Genomic DNA, 21,533 nt, shown 5'->3' with positions numbered 1-21,533 from the left:
AAGCTATATTTCAAGTTTCGTTGAAATCGGATAAAAATTGTGACTTGTAGAGTGTCCACAAACAAATTGTGGACGGGCGGACAAACAGGGGCGACGACAATATACGTCCACATGAAAATGTGGGCGTATAAAAAGTTATTAGTTACATATTTTTTTAAAATGTAATTTATTTTAAAAATTAAATGATAGAATTGTATTGGTGGGTGGGCCCCCTTTGTCTCCTGGCAACCAATATTTTCAGATGCAGTCTGCCACTTTCGGTAACTATTGTCAGTAGAATTATCAAGGACATTCTTGCGACTTATAAAGTTTATCCTACTTTTTGCGTATTTGATTTGCTGTAGTTACATGACATATTTTTAGGACCGCCTTCAAGACGTATAGATGTCAAATTTAAAATGCCGGGTAAAGCCAGCTATTATCGCTTCGATTTAAAAGAGATGATTTGTACCCGTGTCAGGTAGGATTATATGCTTAATTGTAGTCATCGGATGTGCCAGAATTGTTATAAATAACAATAATCAATCGTTGGTTTGAAGAAAGAGTTGACAGTTTTGCTCCTTAAAGCCCGATCTGATTCGCGTCGTGATTTTATCAGGTAAAACTAAGTACATGTAGTACCATCTTTTATCTCAAACATTTAGATGTTTGCAGATGCATCTTTGATATTTGTGTAACATATTTATCGAACAATACATCTAAATCATCTACCAAGTACCGATATTAATGAATTTTCGTTGCCATACGATATCAATAAATGGTGTTTTATGATTGTGGTCCAGTGAAAATTCAGCCTTCAAAATTATAGGCATAAAAATGCCTGGGACAGAATAAAACACTTCCTATTAAGAATAAACAAGGGACAATTTTATTACTAAGAATACTAAATAAAACTAAGTATATTGTCATCATATAATATTGCACTCCTTAAAGATACATTATGTAAGACTTGATAAAGAGCTGTCTGTTCTTGCTTTAATAGTTAAAAAAAAAACAAGATAGTGAAAAATCAATATATTGAAAATTTCCTTCAATTTTTTTTATTCTAGGCTACATTATGACTGTTTGAAGATGTAGCATAGATTATTTATTATTGTAGCAACGGTAATTGACAACCAAGACTAGGCCTAGATTATCCATTTTATCATTAAATTTTTAAATCTCGTGAGTGTTCAAATCCATTTAAATCTCAGCTATCCGATGTTCTAGAGAGTTGATTTTCGGCTTATCATGTGAAATAATAATTGATATAAAATTTAAAGCCAGCAGAACTACCTGCAATAGGCAGATTTAGCTCTTACATAATGCATCTTTAATAAATTATAGTTTTATAGATCTTTACAATTTAAACCATTTAGCATTGAATGTCAAGGTACCAGAATATATCCTCCATATGAAACCCTTCCCAAAAAGAAGAACTAGGCAGTCAAAGTCTCTTTAGAGATACCACCCTGAGTTCAACTTGACATGCATTGCCCAATAGTTCTTATTGCATCATAAAATCTACCTATATTTTGAATTAAGCAGAAAAAGATCTAAATAAAACTTTATCAAGCTTTACATTGAGCATTTTCAAACTCTCCTAAATTCTTGTAATTTTATTTTCAAAGACACTCATTATTTCATTTGGTATTCTGTTCTCAGAAAATTAAAACACCCTGTCTTAATACGTAGAATAATCTCCACAATGAAAAATATCCAATAATCTTTAAGACAGACAAAAGCTAAACCTCTAAAAACATTTTCTCGGAGAACAGATCTGCAATGATAATTGTCTGAATTTGGCACTTAATAATAATATATACAGAATTGCATTACATAAAGACATCACAAATATAGATTATCACAAAGATTATATATTGTACTACAATTATTATAAATAAATCAAAATATACTACAATATATAATAGAAATATATTACTTATCACTGTTTTGATTACCCTTATAATATGGAATATAAGTTAATGTTGATAAGAGTGCAATATAAAAAAAAAATGTGGTGTTCTTATAATTTGTATTGTAGATAAATGATTACATAAAATTGATAAATATGTGGTGTTCTTATAATTTATCTTATAGATAAATGATTACATAAATTTGATGAATATGTGGTGAACTTTTAATTTATGGTTATTAAAACCGTCCAATTATAGTAACACAAAACATTATAAACGCTATGGAAATTTGTCAACATTTAATTGACATTTTTTTGTGACATATTGTTTAGAATTTAGTTTATTAGCATTTATTTGAATTGCGTAGTAATTAATATAATTGCTATAATAACATAGTTATTAAAACCGTCCAAATATAGTGTTTAACACAAAACATTATAAGAAACGGTATTTAAAAATGTCAACATTTAAATTGTGGTATTCTTATCAAACTTACCATTTATTGTGACATATTGTTCAGAATGTCAATTTTTAGCATTTATTTTAATTGTATAGTAATTATTATAATTGCTATATAATAACATGGTTATTAAAACTGTCCAAATATACTGTTTAACACAAAACATTATAAACACTACGCAAAAAGGTCAACATTTAAATTGCTCCTTAATGCTGAAAATATTTAACAAAACAATGTAAAAAATATTTATATTTTGACTGAGATAAGATAAACTTGTATAATTTAACACAACAAGCCTTAAAATAACAATTACCAGTATTACCGGTACTACCTGGTATATGAGATGAAAACAGTAAATAAAATCTCAATGTCTTATTTCAACTTAGATTAGCAGACCATGTCATCTGTGATTATCATTGACAAACCTCCACAAAACAAAGGAAATGTGATTAGAAAATCACGCATTATGGAATATCCCAACACCAATTGCATTGTTGTAGACAAAAAATTACAGGGGTGAGCTCATTGAAAGTTGACAGAATAATACATGAAAAAGTTGACAGAAAAATACACAAAAAATTTGACAGAAAAATACATGAAAACTTTGATAGAAAAAATACACAATAAAGAAGTGTGATTCAATAAATATTATATACACTATTAAACAAGCAAACATTACAGACATGCACATAAATAGCATAAACATTGGGACTAAATTGTTGAATGTGTAGTTTAAGCAAAGATAAAAACTTTGCGTTAGGAGGTAATAAAATATAATCACAACATTATAACAATACTTCCTCATTGATTTGATATCATTTTATGTGTTGATTGTGTTTTGTGTTGACAATCTGTTTTCGTTCCCAGGTCTGTAGATAAGGTCAATATTGATATATGACTGATTATGCGTTCAACAGTTGACAGTGTTGTGAGCCAAAATAAAGTTGGCAACAAAGCAACAACTGTACAATCTTTCCATATGAAAATTGAACTGTAACATATCAGATCAATTCAATTCCACACCAAATCAGAGTCTAAGTCTAAAACATCATAATAAACACTACAAAAACTACATTATTGCTTTTTAAGTTACAAAATATTAAAATTATATAAAAAGACAAAACTACATCTATCATTTTAAAAAATGTTCCATCATATTCCAATAAATAAACAAATGTTCCATAATATTCCAAGTTATAAACAATTGTTCCATGATGTTCAAAGAAATAAACAATTGTTTCATTAATTTCAAAGTGATAAACAATTGTTCCGAAATATAACAAGTAATTAACAATATAAAAAGAGATGCATAGTAAGACCATAAACGAGATTCTATCAAATCTGCTGTCATCAAATATAAGGCATTAATGATTATCTTTATTAACTATTGCTATATCAACAAGATCCAATCTGTGTCAAACCAAAATCATACTTTAATATATATAATATAGTTTTGTTCAAAATTTCACCTGAGCCAAATGTAATACAAAATATAGATTTATAATGATCATCTCTATCCAGGAGATCGTATGCCATTTTTGTTTATGATGAGCATTGTTAAGATAAAAGCATAATGAATATAAGTGACATTTAACAAGTGAAATTTGTAAATTACCAAAAATAAATATCAAAAATGAACATGTTTCTTCATGTTGTCTGGCTTAATTACATTTATAGAATTAGTTAGAAAAAACATACCCACCAACCTTAAATAGGGGTAAAATGAAAAACAAAACAAATTATGATCAAAGCAAAACAACAATTTGTTTAAGATAAGGCTGTTATACCATCATTCTCCACATCTTAGAACTTATTCAATAAGGCTGTGATACCATCACTTACCACACCATAAAACTTATTCAATAAGGCTGTGATACCATCACTTACCACATCTTAGAACTTATTAAATAAGGATGTGATACCATCACGTATGACATCTTAGAACTTGTTAAATAAGGCTGTGACTGATAGCATCACTTACCACATCTTAGATCTTATTAAATAAGGCTGTGCCTGTGATACCATCACTTATGACATTTCAGAACTTATTAAATAAGGCTTTGACTGATAGCATCACTTACCACATCTTAGAACTTAATCATTAAGGTTGTGATTGTATCACTTACCACTTAAATAAGTATATCATCGCATCAATTGTTACTTAAAACCTATTAAATATTGAAAATATAATGTGTTCCTTGACACAGTTTAGTTATATTATACAATAATAAAATTTATACCAATCAACCTTAAATATGAGGTAAAATAAACTTTTTTGTATTAAGTAATGCCAAAAAACTAGAGATCAATGTCAAATTTCATCTAGTAAGATTTGATAAGCCTATAGTTCCATTATCACAGAAAAAAACCCAACAAATATTACACATAATAAAATATAAAAACATAGAAACTCATAACAATCCACGGTGAAGCTGATGTCCCCTAAAATAAATAGATGATACTCGTAGAATTACAGCTTTATCAAGCATCTAACAATCAAACTACTTTTCAATCTGCTTAACCGAAGCAGAAAATGCTCATTATCAAAGTCATCAATGCTCATTATCAAAGGCCAAGGTATTGATGTAATAAACCTATAAAACTACACACAAAGTTTCATCACTCTTACTTAATTAGAATCAAAGCATTAACAAGTCAAACTGCTTATCTATACTTAGACCATGCACATCATCAACTCAGACAAGACATTCACCTACCATGTTTGAACATTCTACCTCAACTGTGTGATGAACAGACAGACAGACGAACCCATTTTAATAGTCTCTTTCTTTCTCTGAATGGGAGTGGACAATTATACTATAACAGGGTATCTATATGGTTAAATTAAATATTCAGACAATTCGAGAACAGAAAATCAGAAGAGATTTTAGCCATTTTAAACTTCTGATGATATATCACGAAGAGATACTCTAGAATCACCTCGTGAAGCACTTTGAGCAGAAGGGGGCTGAGTTATAACAGAATCCTGTAGAGCAGCATTATCAGGACTATCTTCTACCAAATCCAGTTCTCTAATAATTGCTAAATGTTTTCCTGGGCAACATTGTGGAAAATACAAGGTCCATAGATATATAAGTATACATGTCCAACTTGACGTCATTTTAACCCACACCGCCGACCAATTTAATCCAAATTTGTTGATATCTGTCTCTTCAGGTCTACAGAACAAGAATAGAAAATAATTATGATTTAATTTCATCATGTACTGGAATATATATATCTATTATTTGGTCTTTGGTACTTAAACTCAGCTGAAAGCATGAAACAGTATGCAGAATTATTCTCTGTATTTTTATATAATACCAGGATAAGTAAACGAGTCTTTCACAGGATGCTAAGATGGCATACTGCAGGAATTATGTTTAGTCCATAATCTTGTATTCAATAATTATCTGATCTTGCTCATTATGACAATACCTACAAATGTACTGTATGAAGGAGAAAACACAGAGTGTTTCTTTGGCCAAATTCTTAACTCTTGCCCAAAGTGATGGAGTTTGGTTCCCTATCTAAGCCTTGATATGAGTTTTAAGTGAAAGGTTATTTTCTTAAATAATAATGAATTAAATCCAAGACTGAAAGTACTGCTGATGGATGGAAGAATCCCTGTACAGTGCAGGACAAATTAGATCTTATTGATGCAATTGGGGATCACTAATTAAAAGTATAGGTAACATTCCCCAAGCAATGAACCTGACTGTATTAGAAGTAGTATTAATCCAGGACACGTTTCGAATTTCGAGCATTTGACAGTCTTGTCAAGTTTGTTGCTTGGGGAATATTGCCTATAATTTTTTACCGATGAATTAAATGACACTAAGTGGCTGCTGTTTTAAAGAAATGATGAATTAAATGACACTTAGTTGCTGCTGTTTTAACGGAATGATGAATTAAATGACACTAAGTTGCTACTGTTGTGAAAAACATGATGAATTAAAAGACACTTAGTTGCTACTGTTGTAAAACAAGATGAATTAAAAGACACTCTGTTGCCGCTGTTATAAAAGATGATGAATCAAAAGACACTTAGTTGCTGCTGTTATAAAACAAGATGAATTAAAAGACACTTAGTTGCTATTGTCGTAAAATAAGGAGATATATTTTACTACTGACCTGTACCAATTAGTCAACTGCATCATAATATACAGAGCAGCTAAACAAAACATAAGATGAAAGAACCAATAATTATACTCCAGTCCTCCAACTTCATTGTGTATAACCTTTTGACCCCCAAATTCAGATGGGTTGTCTCCTAAAAGGTAACAAATTCATAAATATATCTTATAGTTTTATAAGATTAAAAACTGGTTCTATTTTCATGAATAATTAATAACTAGTTCTATTTTCATGATTGATATATAAGATTAATAACTGGTTCTATTTTCATGATTAATCCATAAGATTAATAACTGGTTCTATTTTCATGAATATAAGAATAACTGGTCTCATTTGTATGCATGAATATAAGAATAACTGGTCTCATTTGTATGCATGATCAATAAGAACAAGATTAATAACTGGTTCTATTTTCATGAATAATCTATAAGAATAATAACTGGTTCTATTTTCATGAATAATTAATAAGAATTGCGGGTGTCATTTTCATGAATAATTAATAATTGCTAAATGAATGCAACATAGACTATGACTGTCTGGAATTATCTATTTTATCATGAATATTAACAAATGTTTACAATATACAGTAAACTACAAATCTTGAATCTAAAAAAAAATAAGTACTTACTATTTTCAATAACACAACAACAACATGCTCTAATTTCCTAAAAAAAATAACATAAAAAAACCGTAACAAGTCATCAGGCATTAAAAAATGGTAAAACTTTATGTGATTTGCCGTTTTTTGGTTTTTTTTAAATCTTAAACTGAAATGTAATTTTTATATTTCATAAGTCATCAGGAATTCAAAAATGGTAAAACTTTATGTGATTTGCCGTTTTTTTAAAATCTTAAACTGAAATGTAATTTTATATTTCATAACAAATAAAACCCATGATTAGATTAATTGCCCAACAAGAAGACTATTATGTGATATGCTCTAGACGGACGGACGAACAAAGCTCATTTCAATATCCCTCACTATCCTTGTTCAGCAAAGGATAAAATTTTTTACATAATATATGCTACTAGCAGGATACCCGACTTCGCTCAGGGGTCATAACTCCGAAACCGGAAGTGGTAGACTAACGCCACCTGGCCTATGTTACTCCCCGGTCCGAGCTACCCCTATACCCCAAATTTCAGACTCGGGGCAGACCTAGTGTAGCCGCCAACCCCGAACAGACCGGCTTCGCTCGGGGGTCATAACTCCGAAACCGGAAGTGGTAGACTAACGCCACCTGGCCTATGTTACTCCCCGGTCCGAGCTACCCCTATACCCCAAATTTCAGACTCGGGGCAGACCTAGTGTAGCCGCCAACCCCGAACAGACAGACTTCGCTCGGGGGTCATAACTCCGAAACCGGAAGTGGTAGACTAACGCCACCTGGCCTATGTTACTCCCCGGTCCGAGCTACCCCTATACCCCAAATTTCAGACTCGGGGCAGACCTAGTATAGCCGCCAACCCCGAACAGACCGGCTTCGCTCGGGGGTCATAACTCCGAAACCGGAAGTGGTAGACTAACGCCACCTGGCCTATGTTACTCCTTGGTCCAAGTTACTCCTATACCCCAAATTTCAGACTCGGGGCAAACCTAGTGTAGCCGCCAACCCCAAACAGACAGACAGACAGACAGACAAACGACAGTCACAAATATATATATAGATAAATCATGCCAAAAATCTGAACTTACTGTAGTTGCCCTAACTCCAAATTTATGTTCTTGATGAGATGTTCTGATACTGAAATAAAAATATTATATTGAAACAACAATTTGTAATAAAAGACCCACTGTGACAGAAGGCATTTTCTTTATTTTAAATATAAGCACTGATTAGTTTCGTTATATTTAGCATTATCTTGATTATTAGCTGCTGGATAGAGCTCTGTCAAATTTTCTCATACTTTACTAAATTAGAATAATTTCTGGGTGAGAGGCGTCTTCAATAGTTCAACAGAGAAAACTTGAAAAAGTGCAATAGAAACTTCTGTTTAGAGTATCGCAATATATAAATAGAGGATTACCATTATATTTTTTTAAAATTCTATATGGGCTGAATAAATTCCTTATGGTTTTATTTACTCTGGGATATTAGGCTTTTAAACCAGTCTATCAACCTGCTTATTTACATGTAGGTGTACCTAGTTTTCATCCTTTTTTTCTGGTAATGAGAAATATTATTCAGAATACGACATGCTACAGAACAAATAATCAAGAAATATTTTTGTTGAAGACTTTTAATGTAAAAAAGAATAGAAGCTTATTGTCTCTATTTTCTGAAATGAATGAAATGAAATGGGGTTTAACGTCCTACTGTTCTGCTCCTATACTGGGCTAATGAAGACGGATTTTTCTGAAATGAATTGGGGTTTAACATCCTACTGTTTTGCTCCGACTGGGCTAATGATGCTACGGCCTACTCTTATATCGAATTCCAACTGCCAAGGGATCTTTTATGTGTGCGACAATGTGTACATGGGATCTCTTCTGATTGAAGCTGTCCTTGTCAGGCTCTCCGTCCTGCACCACTGAGAAGGGGAAACCACACCACATTTGATGGTCAATTTATGGCCTTGTCCTAATTCTTTTCATTATGGATTAAGAACCCTGGTACAGACCCAGTTCATGTCACAATGTCATATTGCCACTGAAATCAGACAATTGTCACAGCTCTGGGGAATGCTAAGTCAGTTGGTTTGGATGAAGTTTATCTATTATCTCATAAGATCATGGTTACCTGGAATATACTGCCATAATTAACATAATTAATAGACCCGCGTAGGCAGAGATGAGATCAGCTTGTGGAAAGGTAGAACTAGGTCTACAAAGATGAAAACTGGTAGAAGTTATATTCTGTACGAATGTCTGTCCAACACTGGAAACAAAACCTACTCTTCCTTTTGTTGCTTTCTCACCAGTTTTAGGATCACCCTTTTGTGCAGCTTTTAAAGCAACAGTTTCTAAAATGTCAACTGAAAAAAATAAAATAAAAACCTGAGGTTTAGAAAGTTTAAATGATACCACCATATCCCTCGGTAATATATAAGAAATGAAATGGGGCCAAATGTAATCAGTCCACCAACACAGTCAAATATGTAATGAAATGGGACTAGATGTAATCAGTCCACCAACACAGGCAAATATGAAATGAAATGGGGCTAGATGTAATCAGTCCACCAACACAGGCAAATATGAAATAAATGGAGCTAAATGTAATCAGTCCACCAACACAGGCAAATATGAAATGACATGGGGCTAGATGTAATCAGTCCACCAACACAGGCAAATATGAAATGAAATGGGGCTAAATGTAATCAGTCCACCAACACAGGCAAAAATGAAATAAAATGGGGCTAAATGTAATCAGTCCACCAACACAGGCAAATATGAAATAAAATGGGGCTAAATGTAATAAGTCCACCAACACAGGCAAATATGAAATGAAATGGGGTTCAATGTAATCTGGCAAAGATGACTGAAATAAGAGCCTTGTTACAAAATTCAGGTACTTACTTTCTTCTGGTGGTTCACTAGATAAAGCTGACCATGTTAAATATACCACATATAGAGATATAACTGATGCTTGTAGTAACCCTGCATTAACATTACCTATAATATACACATAAAATACTACTATATAACTGATGTCTGTTGTAAACCAGTGTTAACTTTACCTATACACATAAAATACTACAAGTCATACTATATAACTGATGCATGTAGTATCCCTGCATTAACATTACTTAAAATACAGATGTGACATCACCCTTTGATGTTGGCCTACCACTATTTCAAATAATCGTACGGGCAACTTGCAAATCGTACATTATTTATACTAGTGAAATATTGGACTCGCGTGACACATTTCACTGTAAAAGCATGTGCGGAGTGTCTGTATTTTAAGTCGTTTAATGGTCTTGAGCTTAAGACATTGCGTAATATATTATAAAGACACTTGGGCCTACGGCCTCTTGTTGTTACAATATCTTACCTAATGCCGCTCTTGACTATTAAACAATACTTATACCCATAAAATAGTACAAGTCAGACTATAGAACTAATTAATGCCTGTAGTATCCCTGCATAAAGTTTACGTTACATTTACGTCATTTTCTGACGTAAAAGTAACCATAACCATTATGACGTAAAAGTAACATAAATTTAACCAAAGAATTTTACCATTATTGAACGCTAACCAAAATCTAACCATAATGATGTAAACTTTACGTAAATCTAACCATCAACGTTAACTGGGACATTAGCTATTCACATAAAATACTACAAGTGAGACTATAGAACTAATGCCTGTAGTATCCTTGAATTAACATTACTTATACACATAAAATACTAAAAGTCATACTATAGAACTGATGCCTGTAGTAACCATAACCTATAATATTACCTATACATGTACATTATATTTACACATTCATTTTACCAGTTAGGTTACAATAATTTTTCAGAAAATATGTTTAGTCCTTTGGCTTAGCAAAATGTCTAAATCATTGAGATTTGTAATCTTGCCTCAATCAAACAATGATTGATTGCAATTTTGATAGTGAAATATATTATTAATTTTCAGGGAATATCTAATTGTTCAAGGCATATCTTAATCCACACTAGAATGTATTCAAATTGATTATTTCACATTTAATTAAGAAAATGTCTTGTCGTGGATTCAATCAGATTAAAAATAGATCCACTTATAGATGACACTAGATTGTTTATAACAGTTTATCAGATCTTTATAAATACTGAATAAATTGAACCATTACAGTTTGCAAGTGATTTAAAAACCTTTCAATGATGATCAACAGTTTTAAGGAAAGGTTGTATTATTACTTTCCATCTACGACACACACAGGTCACAAATACATGTACCAGAAGAAAATCAAATGTATAACTTTGATAGAATATACAACTGTATACTTACGTTTTGATGTACATGGTAAAAGTGTCATAACTGTAAGCAATAAACAGAGACTGGTGTTGACGGCTATAAATATCTTGTTGGTATTACAATTCTCAAACGCATAAAATATATATAAACAAACAAGTCCTGCTACTACCAACATAAAGAATAGAAAGGCACAAAACAGGGTTGCTGGAAAATAATAAAAAAAAAAGCATGACCAATATGTTATTTGAATGGCATTTAGTAATCGGAACATAATCAAATAAAACATAATTTATGGATAACAATTACTATGGTTAATTTCACTGCAGCATTTTAACAAGATTTCACAAGTCGTTATTAAGTAACATAAAGAAATAATTGGGCAACAAACCAGCTAAATTTTGAACACAATTACTATGGTTAATTTCACTGCAGCATTTTAACAAGATTTCACAAGTCGTTATTAAGTAACATAAAGAAATAATTGGGCAACAAACCAGCTAAATTTTGAACACAATTACTATGGTTAATTTCACTGCAGCATTTTAACAAGATTTCACAAGTCGTTATTAAGTAACATAAAGAAATAATTGGGCAACAAACCAGCTAAATTTTGAACACGAAGGGAACAACTTACTACTGCCCTTACATTAAACAAAAAGTCCCTTTTATTGCGAGGTTTGGAACTACACCACATATTGGGAATTAAGTTTATTAGCCTCCCCTCATCTTCATTAGCCCAGTTCGGAACAGAATAGTAGGACGTTAAACCTCATTTTATTTATTAGCTCCCACCCTCACCCTACCATTAAAAAGCTTAGTTCCAAATTTCAAACAAATCAAAAGTTGTGAGTCTAGATTGGCTGTTTATTTATCAACATTCTGAAGAATTGCAAATTGAGTTGGTTTTAACTTAAGTTCTGTTTACACTACCACAATGTCTACATTTAAATCTAGCAATTAGTAATAAAGAGAGGGGTTTAACGTCCACTGGACACAAATTAAGTCATTTCGGGACTAACATTTGGTTAAATTTTATTTCAATAATTCGCTTGGGTGTAGGGTTCTTTAGCAGTAGGAGGAAACCGGAGGGCTCGGAGAAAACCCACGAGGTTGGACAGGCAACCCTACTCCTTGCCACGTACAACGGGGGATTCGAAACCATGTCAGTTGACGCAATGACAACCCTTATGACACAGCGCGCACATGCTAACCATTCGGCCATCCAACTCTCAGCAATTTGTAATAACTGGCTATAGTTAATGAAATACCACTAGTATGGTTGCAATAGTAGTATGTAAGTATAAGTTTTATGTATATCTTTATTAATATATAGTTCAGTAGTATATAATATACACTAAATATAGACTGTATAAGCAGGCCTTCACGTGAATAAATTCCTGGGGAGTCAAAAAAAGCTCTCCTGAAATTGAAAAAAGAGGAAATCGCTCTCCTGAGAAAGCTCTCCTGAATCTCTTGAGGAGAGCTTTGTTAGCATTTGTGATAAAGTCCAGAGATTTTAATCTATTTCGAAACCAACCGGCCAGAATTGGGTCAAGTGAGGTCCCGGTAAGAAACAGGGTAATTCGAAGCTCCCGTTAACTTTAATATCTGACTTCAACAAGTTCAAGTCAGTAATATTCCTGAATAGACTACTGTCTTCGTTTATCATCATTATTGACCTAATTCCAACCAATGCATGTCACGTGTTATCGGGAATCTGAAAGCATTTAAGATCTTGACGGAAAAATATATTAGTTATTAATATTTGTTTCTCCGGATATCCGGTGTTCTATCAGGGATTATTCGTTGTTGTTGTTCTTAGCGTTTAACGTCCGCTTCCACCGAAGGTGATATCGCAGACAAGTTCATTTTAATGATCTTAGCGCACGCGCAGGGGTCTTTGCTGTGGGAGGAAACCAGAGTACCCGGAGTAAACCCACGAGGTTGAGAAGGCGCCCCTATCTCCAAGCCACATACGCTCACACCTGGGATCGAAACCACAGCCGCAAGCCAGAGGTGACCGGCCAACTAGAGGTCGAAGCGTGACACTCTAGACCACTAGGCCATCCCAACCCCCCAGGGATTATTCAATGAATATTTAAATTTAACTAACAACGGGTCAGTGAAACCATAAAATGCATTATCCAATTATTATTTTCATATCTACCTAGAATTCATACGGATCGAGAGTCGAAGACGGGGCGCGAAGCACGAGATTCACAATCCATGCGGAGCGAGATGTCTTCCTTCGCCACGTGGTTTATTATTACAAAGGAAACTTAGTGGACCTGTTATGAATAACCAGCAGGCTTGTTGGGGTTATTTTTGCCGAATTATCAAAATTACCGTTAAATGTGCTAATTACTCGGATTATGAAACGGATGGCGGATGCTCACTAAGGTATGCTGTTATTGTAGCCGACAAGCAAGTTGATTGTCGATATGATATTACCAGTATATTTTTCCTGATTATTTTCTTTGAGGGGAGTCAAATTAGGCATTGAGGAGAGCTATAAAAAGCGCACCTCACCAGGCGCGTCCAGGAGAGCGAGAGCGATCACGCTCCTTTTACGTGAAGGCTACTGGAAAGAGTTATATAACTCATTTTTAACTTATAAATACAAGTTTTGTGTATTTCTCCATTAAGATATATTCTACTATAATGGTAAATACACATTGTATAAGGCTACTGTACGTACACAATTATAAATCATTTTTACCTGCATAACCACAGTTACTCTTTTGTCTACCTTCTCTTTTCAACCTAAAGAAATAAAAACAAATTAACACAACAAGAAAAAAGGGACAGGAGGAGAATTGATGAGGTTAGACGGGTATCCTATTCCTTGTCATATATATTCAAGGGATTCAATCAGGGCTTTTGTTTCAGTGATATTAACCAGTCTTGACTGATTAATAGTGAAAGTGAATGACTGGAAAACTGACCTGTAAGTCAATTTACTTGCCATAAGTATAGAGTTTCTATTGTTATATCCTGTTGATTGGCTGGCAAAATTTTGAATTTAAATCCCTAGATTGAAATTGGGTTGAATAGATGACAGATTTATGACAGCATTGTTACGTCACAGATCATTTGCCCACCTGGACTTCAACTAAATAATGAAACTTTCTTTATATTATAAACCTGGTTGACAAAGGAAGAAGAATTTATTACTAATAATATTTACCATCTAGCATTCCATGAATGTGTAAATTCCACCAGTAAAATCAATTGTAACAATATAAACAGAAAACCTCCAACCATTCCAGCATACATCCAATCTACGAAAAAAACAACCCAAACAATACAACTGATTAAAGGACTATTCTATCTCTTTGATAATATAATGAATTATTTAAAAGAGGTATTCCGGGTATATTTTGGGGAATAAAAATGATTAATCATTCTAGAAACCTTTATCCATGTCCACTGTAACTATATGCAGCTCTGTGATATTTTTTCGAACAAATAAAAATTGTTAATTATTTTTTTATCCTGAAGAAATAAGAAGCAGAATTTTTATTACAAAAATTAGTTGTAATAAAGAAAGAGTTGTAATGTGAAATAGAGAAAGAGGGAGAAATGGGGTTTAATGTCCACTCAACACAAACCAGGTCATTTTGGGACTAACACATGGTTCAATTTTATTTCATTAATTTGCTTGATCGTAGGTATCTTTAGAAGTATGAGAAAACCAGAGACCCTGGAGAAAACCTACGAGGTTTGACAGGTGACTTTACTCCTTGTCATGTACAAGCAGGGAATTGAAACCAGGCCACTTGACTCAATGACAGACCTTATCATGCAACGCAGACACTTCGATCACCCCACCCCCCTTTATGTGAAATAAAATGAACATACATGTATACTCAATACTCATATACTCAGTTATATACTCCTATAACTAAGAGAAATTAAATGAACATATACTCACACAGACTATAACCAGGAGGTATAAAGAATGCACCAGCACAAAGACCACATAATATCAAAAACTTTATAAACCAATAACTGAAACAATGAGAGAGAAATATGGGGTTTCATATTCACTCAAAACAAGCCAAGTCATTGTGGGACCATCATGTGGTACAATTTTATTTCAATACTTCCCTTGCGCATAGGGGTCTTTAGCAGTGGGTGGAAACCGGAAGACTGGAGAGAAAACCCACGAGGTTAGAAATGTACAAGTTTAGGATCAAAACTATGTCAAGTGACCTTATGATCGAAAGTGCCGCAGTAGACAACTCTCCCACCCTCTCTTTGTAACAATGAAGAAACAAATCTGCTAATATGGTATAAAAAAGTCTTGGATTGTCAATTGAAGGATTTTTAATCCCTTGTATATTATAATGGTTCAATTCTGTTAAACAGGTGTTATGTAAGAGCTAAATCTGTCTATTTCAAGCCGGGAGATTATCTACCCTTGATATTTTGATTTTGTTTTCTTGATTTAATGTTAAAAAAATCAATTAATCTGAGTACATTTTAGTGTGGATTAAGACTAAAATGAAATGAAATGAAAGGGGTTTAACATCCCACTGTTCTGCTCCGACTGGGCTAATGAAGACGGGCATATGCCATACAGTGTGCTATGAGGGAATTTTGCCCAGACAGCGGCACTATGGCCTACTCTTATATCGAATTCTAATTGTCAAGGGATCTTTTAAGTGCACGCCAATGTGTACACGGGACCTCGGTTTTTCGTCTCATTCGAAAGACTAGACAGCTGTCCTTGTCAGGCCCTCCATCCTACATCACTGACAAGGGGGAACCACGCCGGGAAACCTGGATGGACTTTCTCGGCCAATGCAGAATAGAACACCCGACCTTCAGGCTAGCGTCTTACCCACTTAGCCACCGTGACCCCCGGATTAAGACTAAAAAAAAATTAGATGTCAATGAAGTTCAGCAGCTTTATTTACACTATAAAATAATATTAAATGATGAAATTAAATTATGTTTATGTATAATAATTTTTTTTTTTTTCTTACCCATTGTGTATAGATGCTCTCCAGTGGTTACTGTTAGGAACACATGGTGTTAATATCATGAGTATAAAATGAAAGACAATGATACCTAGCCCAACTCTATATACAGCTTTATATCCTATTAAACGACTACAGTTCTCACCAGCTGCTAACATTACACATGTTTCATTAAAACCCTGAAAAATATAAAAGGTCAAAAATTAGATAAATTCAGAATAAAATGAAAAAAAAGTTGTAGATAATGGTACATGTATCTCAACAGGAACTTTTGTTAGCTGCATTGATAAGAGGGTGTAATATACATTTTATTACCATTTCTGCATGCCTCATTAGTGGCAGGCAGGGCGAGTGGGGTTGACAGCTCCTATAAGCTGCCCTACAGTCTCAGAAGTCAGAACCTTATGTGAATGTGGCAAGTCTAGAGTAGAGAACCTTTTAAATCTGATCGTAGTTTAAGTGGTTTTGGACAGAAGATTTATATTAAATTTGAATAAAAAATTTATTTTTTATACGTTTTTACTATATTAAAAATGTCTTCCTTTCTCACATTTCTCAGTACTGACCTCTACTTTAGTCTTAGATGCATACGATTAAGAGTTGGTCCTAGACATTAGTGCTGGGTATTGCCACTGCATTTCGATTCAGATGCTACGATATGATTCGTATCACTATTCATAACCAGGTCAATATATACCAAGAAAACAACAGGATAAATGTATAATTGATATTTTTAGTTCTGCCGATGTCGAAGAAATAAAACTTTTTTTTTATCACGATATTGATGTGGATCAAAATAAGGACTAAAACAATTTAAGAGTGTTTGTGTACCGATGGATAATGTGTGACCTGGATAAGAGTGACAGGCTAATGGCTGAAGCGGCAAAATAACCCATAAAAAATGCATCGTGAGAAGGTGAATTGTGATACATTGATTTAATGATATATATCGATCCAGCACTACTAGATATGCACAAACCTCTGTACGCCACATTATTGTGTTTACAGGGTATGAAAAATATTTTGGCCACAGACATGTTTAATGCTAGCCAGTTAACTTCTATTAGTAGCATCCTGTCTTCATTAGCCCAGACCAGAGTAGAGCAGCAGGATGTCAAACCCCCATTTCATTTTCTATTATCATCAGATAGCACCTAGTTATGCTCTATCGTTTAACAGCAGATGATCGATCCCTTTCTAAATTCTAACAAAAAATAGACCAAGATGAGCTCTATAATTGATACCATACCCAGGCCCGAAAACCCACACACTGCAAAAAGTTTCGCCCCCCCCCCCTCCCAAGTGATAAAATTTTCGACCATAAAAACAATAGATATACATTGTCCGTCAATTTTACAGCAACCCTGAGAACACTACCCGCCCCCTTTGTTGCTCTGAGCTAGTTACGGCCCTGACCATACCCTTAATTAAATAATGTGTTATAGTATGGCATTTGAATGACTTGTTTAAGTGTTGATTCTATCTATCTTTAAAATATATAAATATGTGGACCATCTCCATTAGTAAGCACCGGGAGGTTTCTCTTCATTTCTATGTCATTAACACCGACAGAACTTCTTATCAAGAATGAGAAAATTTACTGTCGTCTAATATAGATTTTTTTGTTTATCTCTAATTACGATCAAGTCGTAAAAGTGAAGGACTAACAGTCTATTATCAGTAAGATTCAGTGAATACTAATGAGATAAATAATGTAGTAATGGGAATACCATGCCATAAATGTTGTACATTGAATTTGATCATTTGTCCTGTTATGAGACACCCTTTAAGTATTTAATGGTTCTGATATCCTGCACTATTGATATTGTATGTGCGATATATCAGACATCCTGTCATAAAACAAACACATATACATGGTGTTTACATCAATGAAAATATTAACTCCAGCTGATCAGCTGGTCTATAAGGTTTTTGAAGCAAGGGTAATAACTCCATCAGTAAATCTGTCTGCTTTTGTGCAGTTTTCCTGTACATTGTAATAAAGCGGAATTGGCTTCCATGGCCCTTCTTGCCATAACATAAAACAAAGTACTGGTAGTTATAATATACTGGGCTATTTGAATGCTTGGATTGAGGCTAACTTGAGGGTGAATGTGTGTGTGTTGGGGGGGGTCAATTTTCTTCCGACAGGCGTGATAGATAAACTGTAGTATGTCTAAAACAGACAGATGCAATGTTTTTTAAAAATAGGAAATTAAGCTGTAATTTGTCCATATAAAAGACTGGACTGGAAAGATGTGCGAGAGTGAATAAATGCCTAAATAATAATTCATTTAACATTTGAGTCCAGAAAAAAGACAGATTCAGCTCTTATAAAATGCATCTTTAAATGTTTTCATTTAACTCATATCCGATAAGAAATGGAGTAGAGAGTAAGTTAATCTAGTTTTATCTTATATACTTACAGATTGTTGTATGATGTCATGTAATTCTGGTGATAACATTAAACAAGCTATAGTGAAAGCTAATACCAAGAAAACTGTGTACATTATTCGGGTTCCTGTTGATTCTTTAACTGGTGGAAGACAACTACAGCATAAACTACATGATGCTGGTCCACAGCAACAAGCTAGCTAAAATACAACAAAATGGTCATTCAATACATCATTCATGGTTTTATTCTAATATCTAATGAAAAATATAACAGCCACTGAAACCAAATCTGTTCAATATGGGTACTAGACTCTTCACTAGATTGTCCCTAGCCAAAAGAACGTACACCGTAGCTTAAAATGTTGAGATGTCTCCCGATGTGTTTGTTTTTGGCTACATGTACGTTTGGTTTCCTTTAGTTTCACCTGGCAAATTTAATTTCTATATTAATGCATGTAACATTTTTAAAATAAGTTAATTTTATATTATTGAGACTTATTAAACATACCCAGTTTAATGTAGTAAAACTGTTGTTTATCTGCAAATATTGTCAGTAAAGTTAACAAATCATAATTACGGTGCATTAGTCATGCACGACTGGTAAATGTTCTTTACTTCTCGCATATTTTGATTCGCTTTTGTACATGACATACATTTAGACGTCAAACCTATTCCGTTTTAAAATATCGGAAAAAGCCAGCTATTATCGTTTTGATTTAAAAGAAAGGGTCATATGCTTAATTGTAGTTGGATGTCGCAGAAATGTAATAAATAACAATAATCAATCATTGTTTTAATGAAAAAATTGAAAGTTTTACTTAGTGAAGTTCTCTGATGCAGAGATAAGGTTTTTTATCTAGAATATCTGGGGTTCGAATACTGGTGTGTGTCAATAAGAACCTTCAGGATTTTTTAAGCCCTGCTGAACTTGTTGGGCTGACAAGGAAGTGACCCATATTAGTTAGTAAAACTTTCATTCTAATTGAGTCAGAGCAATGAAACTCTGAGTATGGATTCATTATATCACTTTGATTTCAACTGATGGAGAGGGCTAAAAATTATTGTATAGTTTCACTACCAGATACTTCAAAATCTGACTGATTTTGATTATCGTGAACATTTTATGCTTAGACTAAGCATATATAATCAGTTTGTTTACTGAATACTTTTGAAAAAGATAAATGTGCAATTAATTAATATGTGTCATCTGCTTTTTTTGGGATTTCGACAGGGAACATGAGTCTCACTGTTGGCTTGTTTAACTCGTTTTATGACAGATCTCCCTCAACCTATAAAATGAAAGATTTATTTAATGTTAAAGGCACGATAAATTATATGCAAATACCTGTAGGTAAATGTTTAAAAAGAATCATCGTCATGTTCGACTGCATTTATTATGTATATTCATGTATCTTCTGATGAAGATTTCGAAAAAAGATTATTATTATTATTATTATTATTAAAGAAAAGAGCTTGAGCCATACATAAGCCTTTAATGGATGGCGGACCAGGAATTTAACATGCTAACATTATATGCCTGACCTAAATATTCAGTCTAATATAGTATGTAATTTAATGTAGCCTATGCATGCTGTCAATCTTATAATGGAAGCTTATATAATCCAAATAAAAGTTTGAAGAAAATATAATTGACAGTGACTAACTAAATCTGATCGCACATATAAATGCATGATACAATGACACAAGTTTTAAAAATAGAATCAAGTCAGCTGGCCCACATTTATAAATATATTAATAAATACATGTATTGTGTGTACACCAATGGCAATGAATATGAGAATGCCCAAACATATAAAGACAAGGTCGAGATATAGGTCGAGACTATAAAAACATTTTCTATTACTAATAGAAGGAGAAAGAAAAAGATGACAGGCAGTATGTAAATTATAATGTCACTATCAATCGATATTTATATTTGGAGAAGTTGAAATGAAGTTCAGGAATCAGTGAAGTAGTAAACAGTGACAATCAGCCAAGTAAAAAGTGGGGCGATTGCTTGCCAGTGCTTTGTTTGGTTGCTGTAATGTTTTTAAATGCAATAATCATTAATTCTATGAAAAGAACATACCTGTGATGAGCATATACCCAACATCTTTCTAGAATTTGCGTAATTTCAAGACATTGATAAAACTTGCCAAGAGTACTGACTGACTGCCATTGTTTACATTTGGACACAGATCACCAAATATTCCTACGACGAAACAAGGGCCAAAGCTATTTTTAGTCTTCCTCTCCCTTTTCCTTTTTACCCCTTTTGCATGGCGTAGAATTGAGGAAAAGGGTTTGAAAATACATTTTCTGCCAGGTTTTGGTGAATATTCATAATTTTGATGCGGAAGGATACAAGAGTTGAGAGGTTGGTTACGTTGAAATGTAGGGCCTGAAATTGCATGTTTATTTGTCTCTACTTCCAGCTTGTGTATCTCAAGTTTTTCATGAAGAACCTCATACGTGCTTTTGGGCAAGTGGTTGCCACATGTTGCTCCATCTGTAGTAGAAAGCGTTCTACCCAACGAAAATTTGGGAAAAAGTTAGAGCCGGTCTAAGATACGAGAATTAACATTGGAGTCAATGGGGAAATCTATAGTGATCTGTGTCCATTTAGCCAAGAATAGTCGCGTTTGTCCAGACGCAGCATTTGTGACAGTACTGATTGAAGACGTTTTGTAAGCTTTAAGGGTGGTTTCTTACCACGATAGCACTTTTATACTACTCTTGGACATTTCGCACACAATAG

General features: G+C 33.5%; 1 protein-coding gene across 1 annotated transcript; it reads right to left on the bottom strand.

Annotated features, from left to right (window-relative positions):
* Window positions 1-854: 854 nt before the first annotated feature.
* LOC126817078 (probable serine incorporator) lies at window positions 855-21,439 on the bottom strand. The gene is made up of 13 exons (XM_056100395.1): window positions 20,865-21,439; window positions 18,808-18,975; window positions 16,388-16,560; window positions 15,331-15,407; window positions 14,584-14,677; window positions 14,116-14,159; window positions 11,430-11,600; window positions 10,010-10,105; window positions 9,234-9,468; window positions 8,189-8,237; window positions 7,121-7,157; window positions 6,490-6,628; window positions 855-5,534 (listed from the first exon to the last, which is right to left on the bottom strand). Exons 1-13 carry the CDS (start codon window positions 20,886-20,888, stop codon window positions 5,252-5,254), a joined length of 1,590 nt encoding a protein of 529 aa, XP_055956370.1. The 5' UTR covers window positions 20,889-21,439; the 3' UTR covers window positions 855-5,251.
* Window positions 21,440-21,533: the final 94 nt, after the last annotated feature.

The sequence above is a fragment of the Patella vulgata genome, chromosome 4, assembly GCF_932274485.2.
Source record: "Patella vulgata chromosome 4, xgPatVulg1.2, whole genome shotgun sequence".
Taxonomy (NCBI): Eukaryota; Metazoa; Mollusca; class Gastropoda; family Patellidae; genus Patella; species Patella vulgata.
Note: the sequence above shows the minus strand (reverse complement) of the source record. Positions and strands in the feature narration are given on the sequence as shown.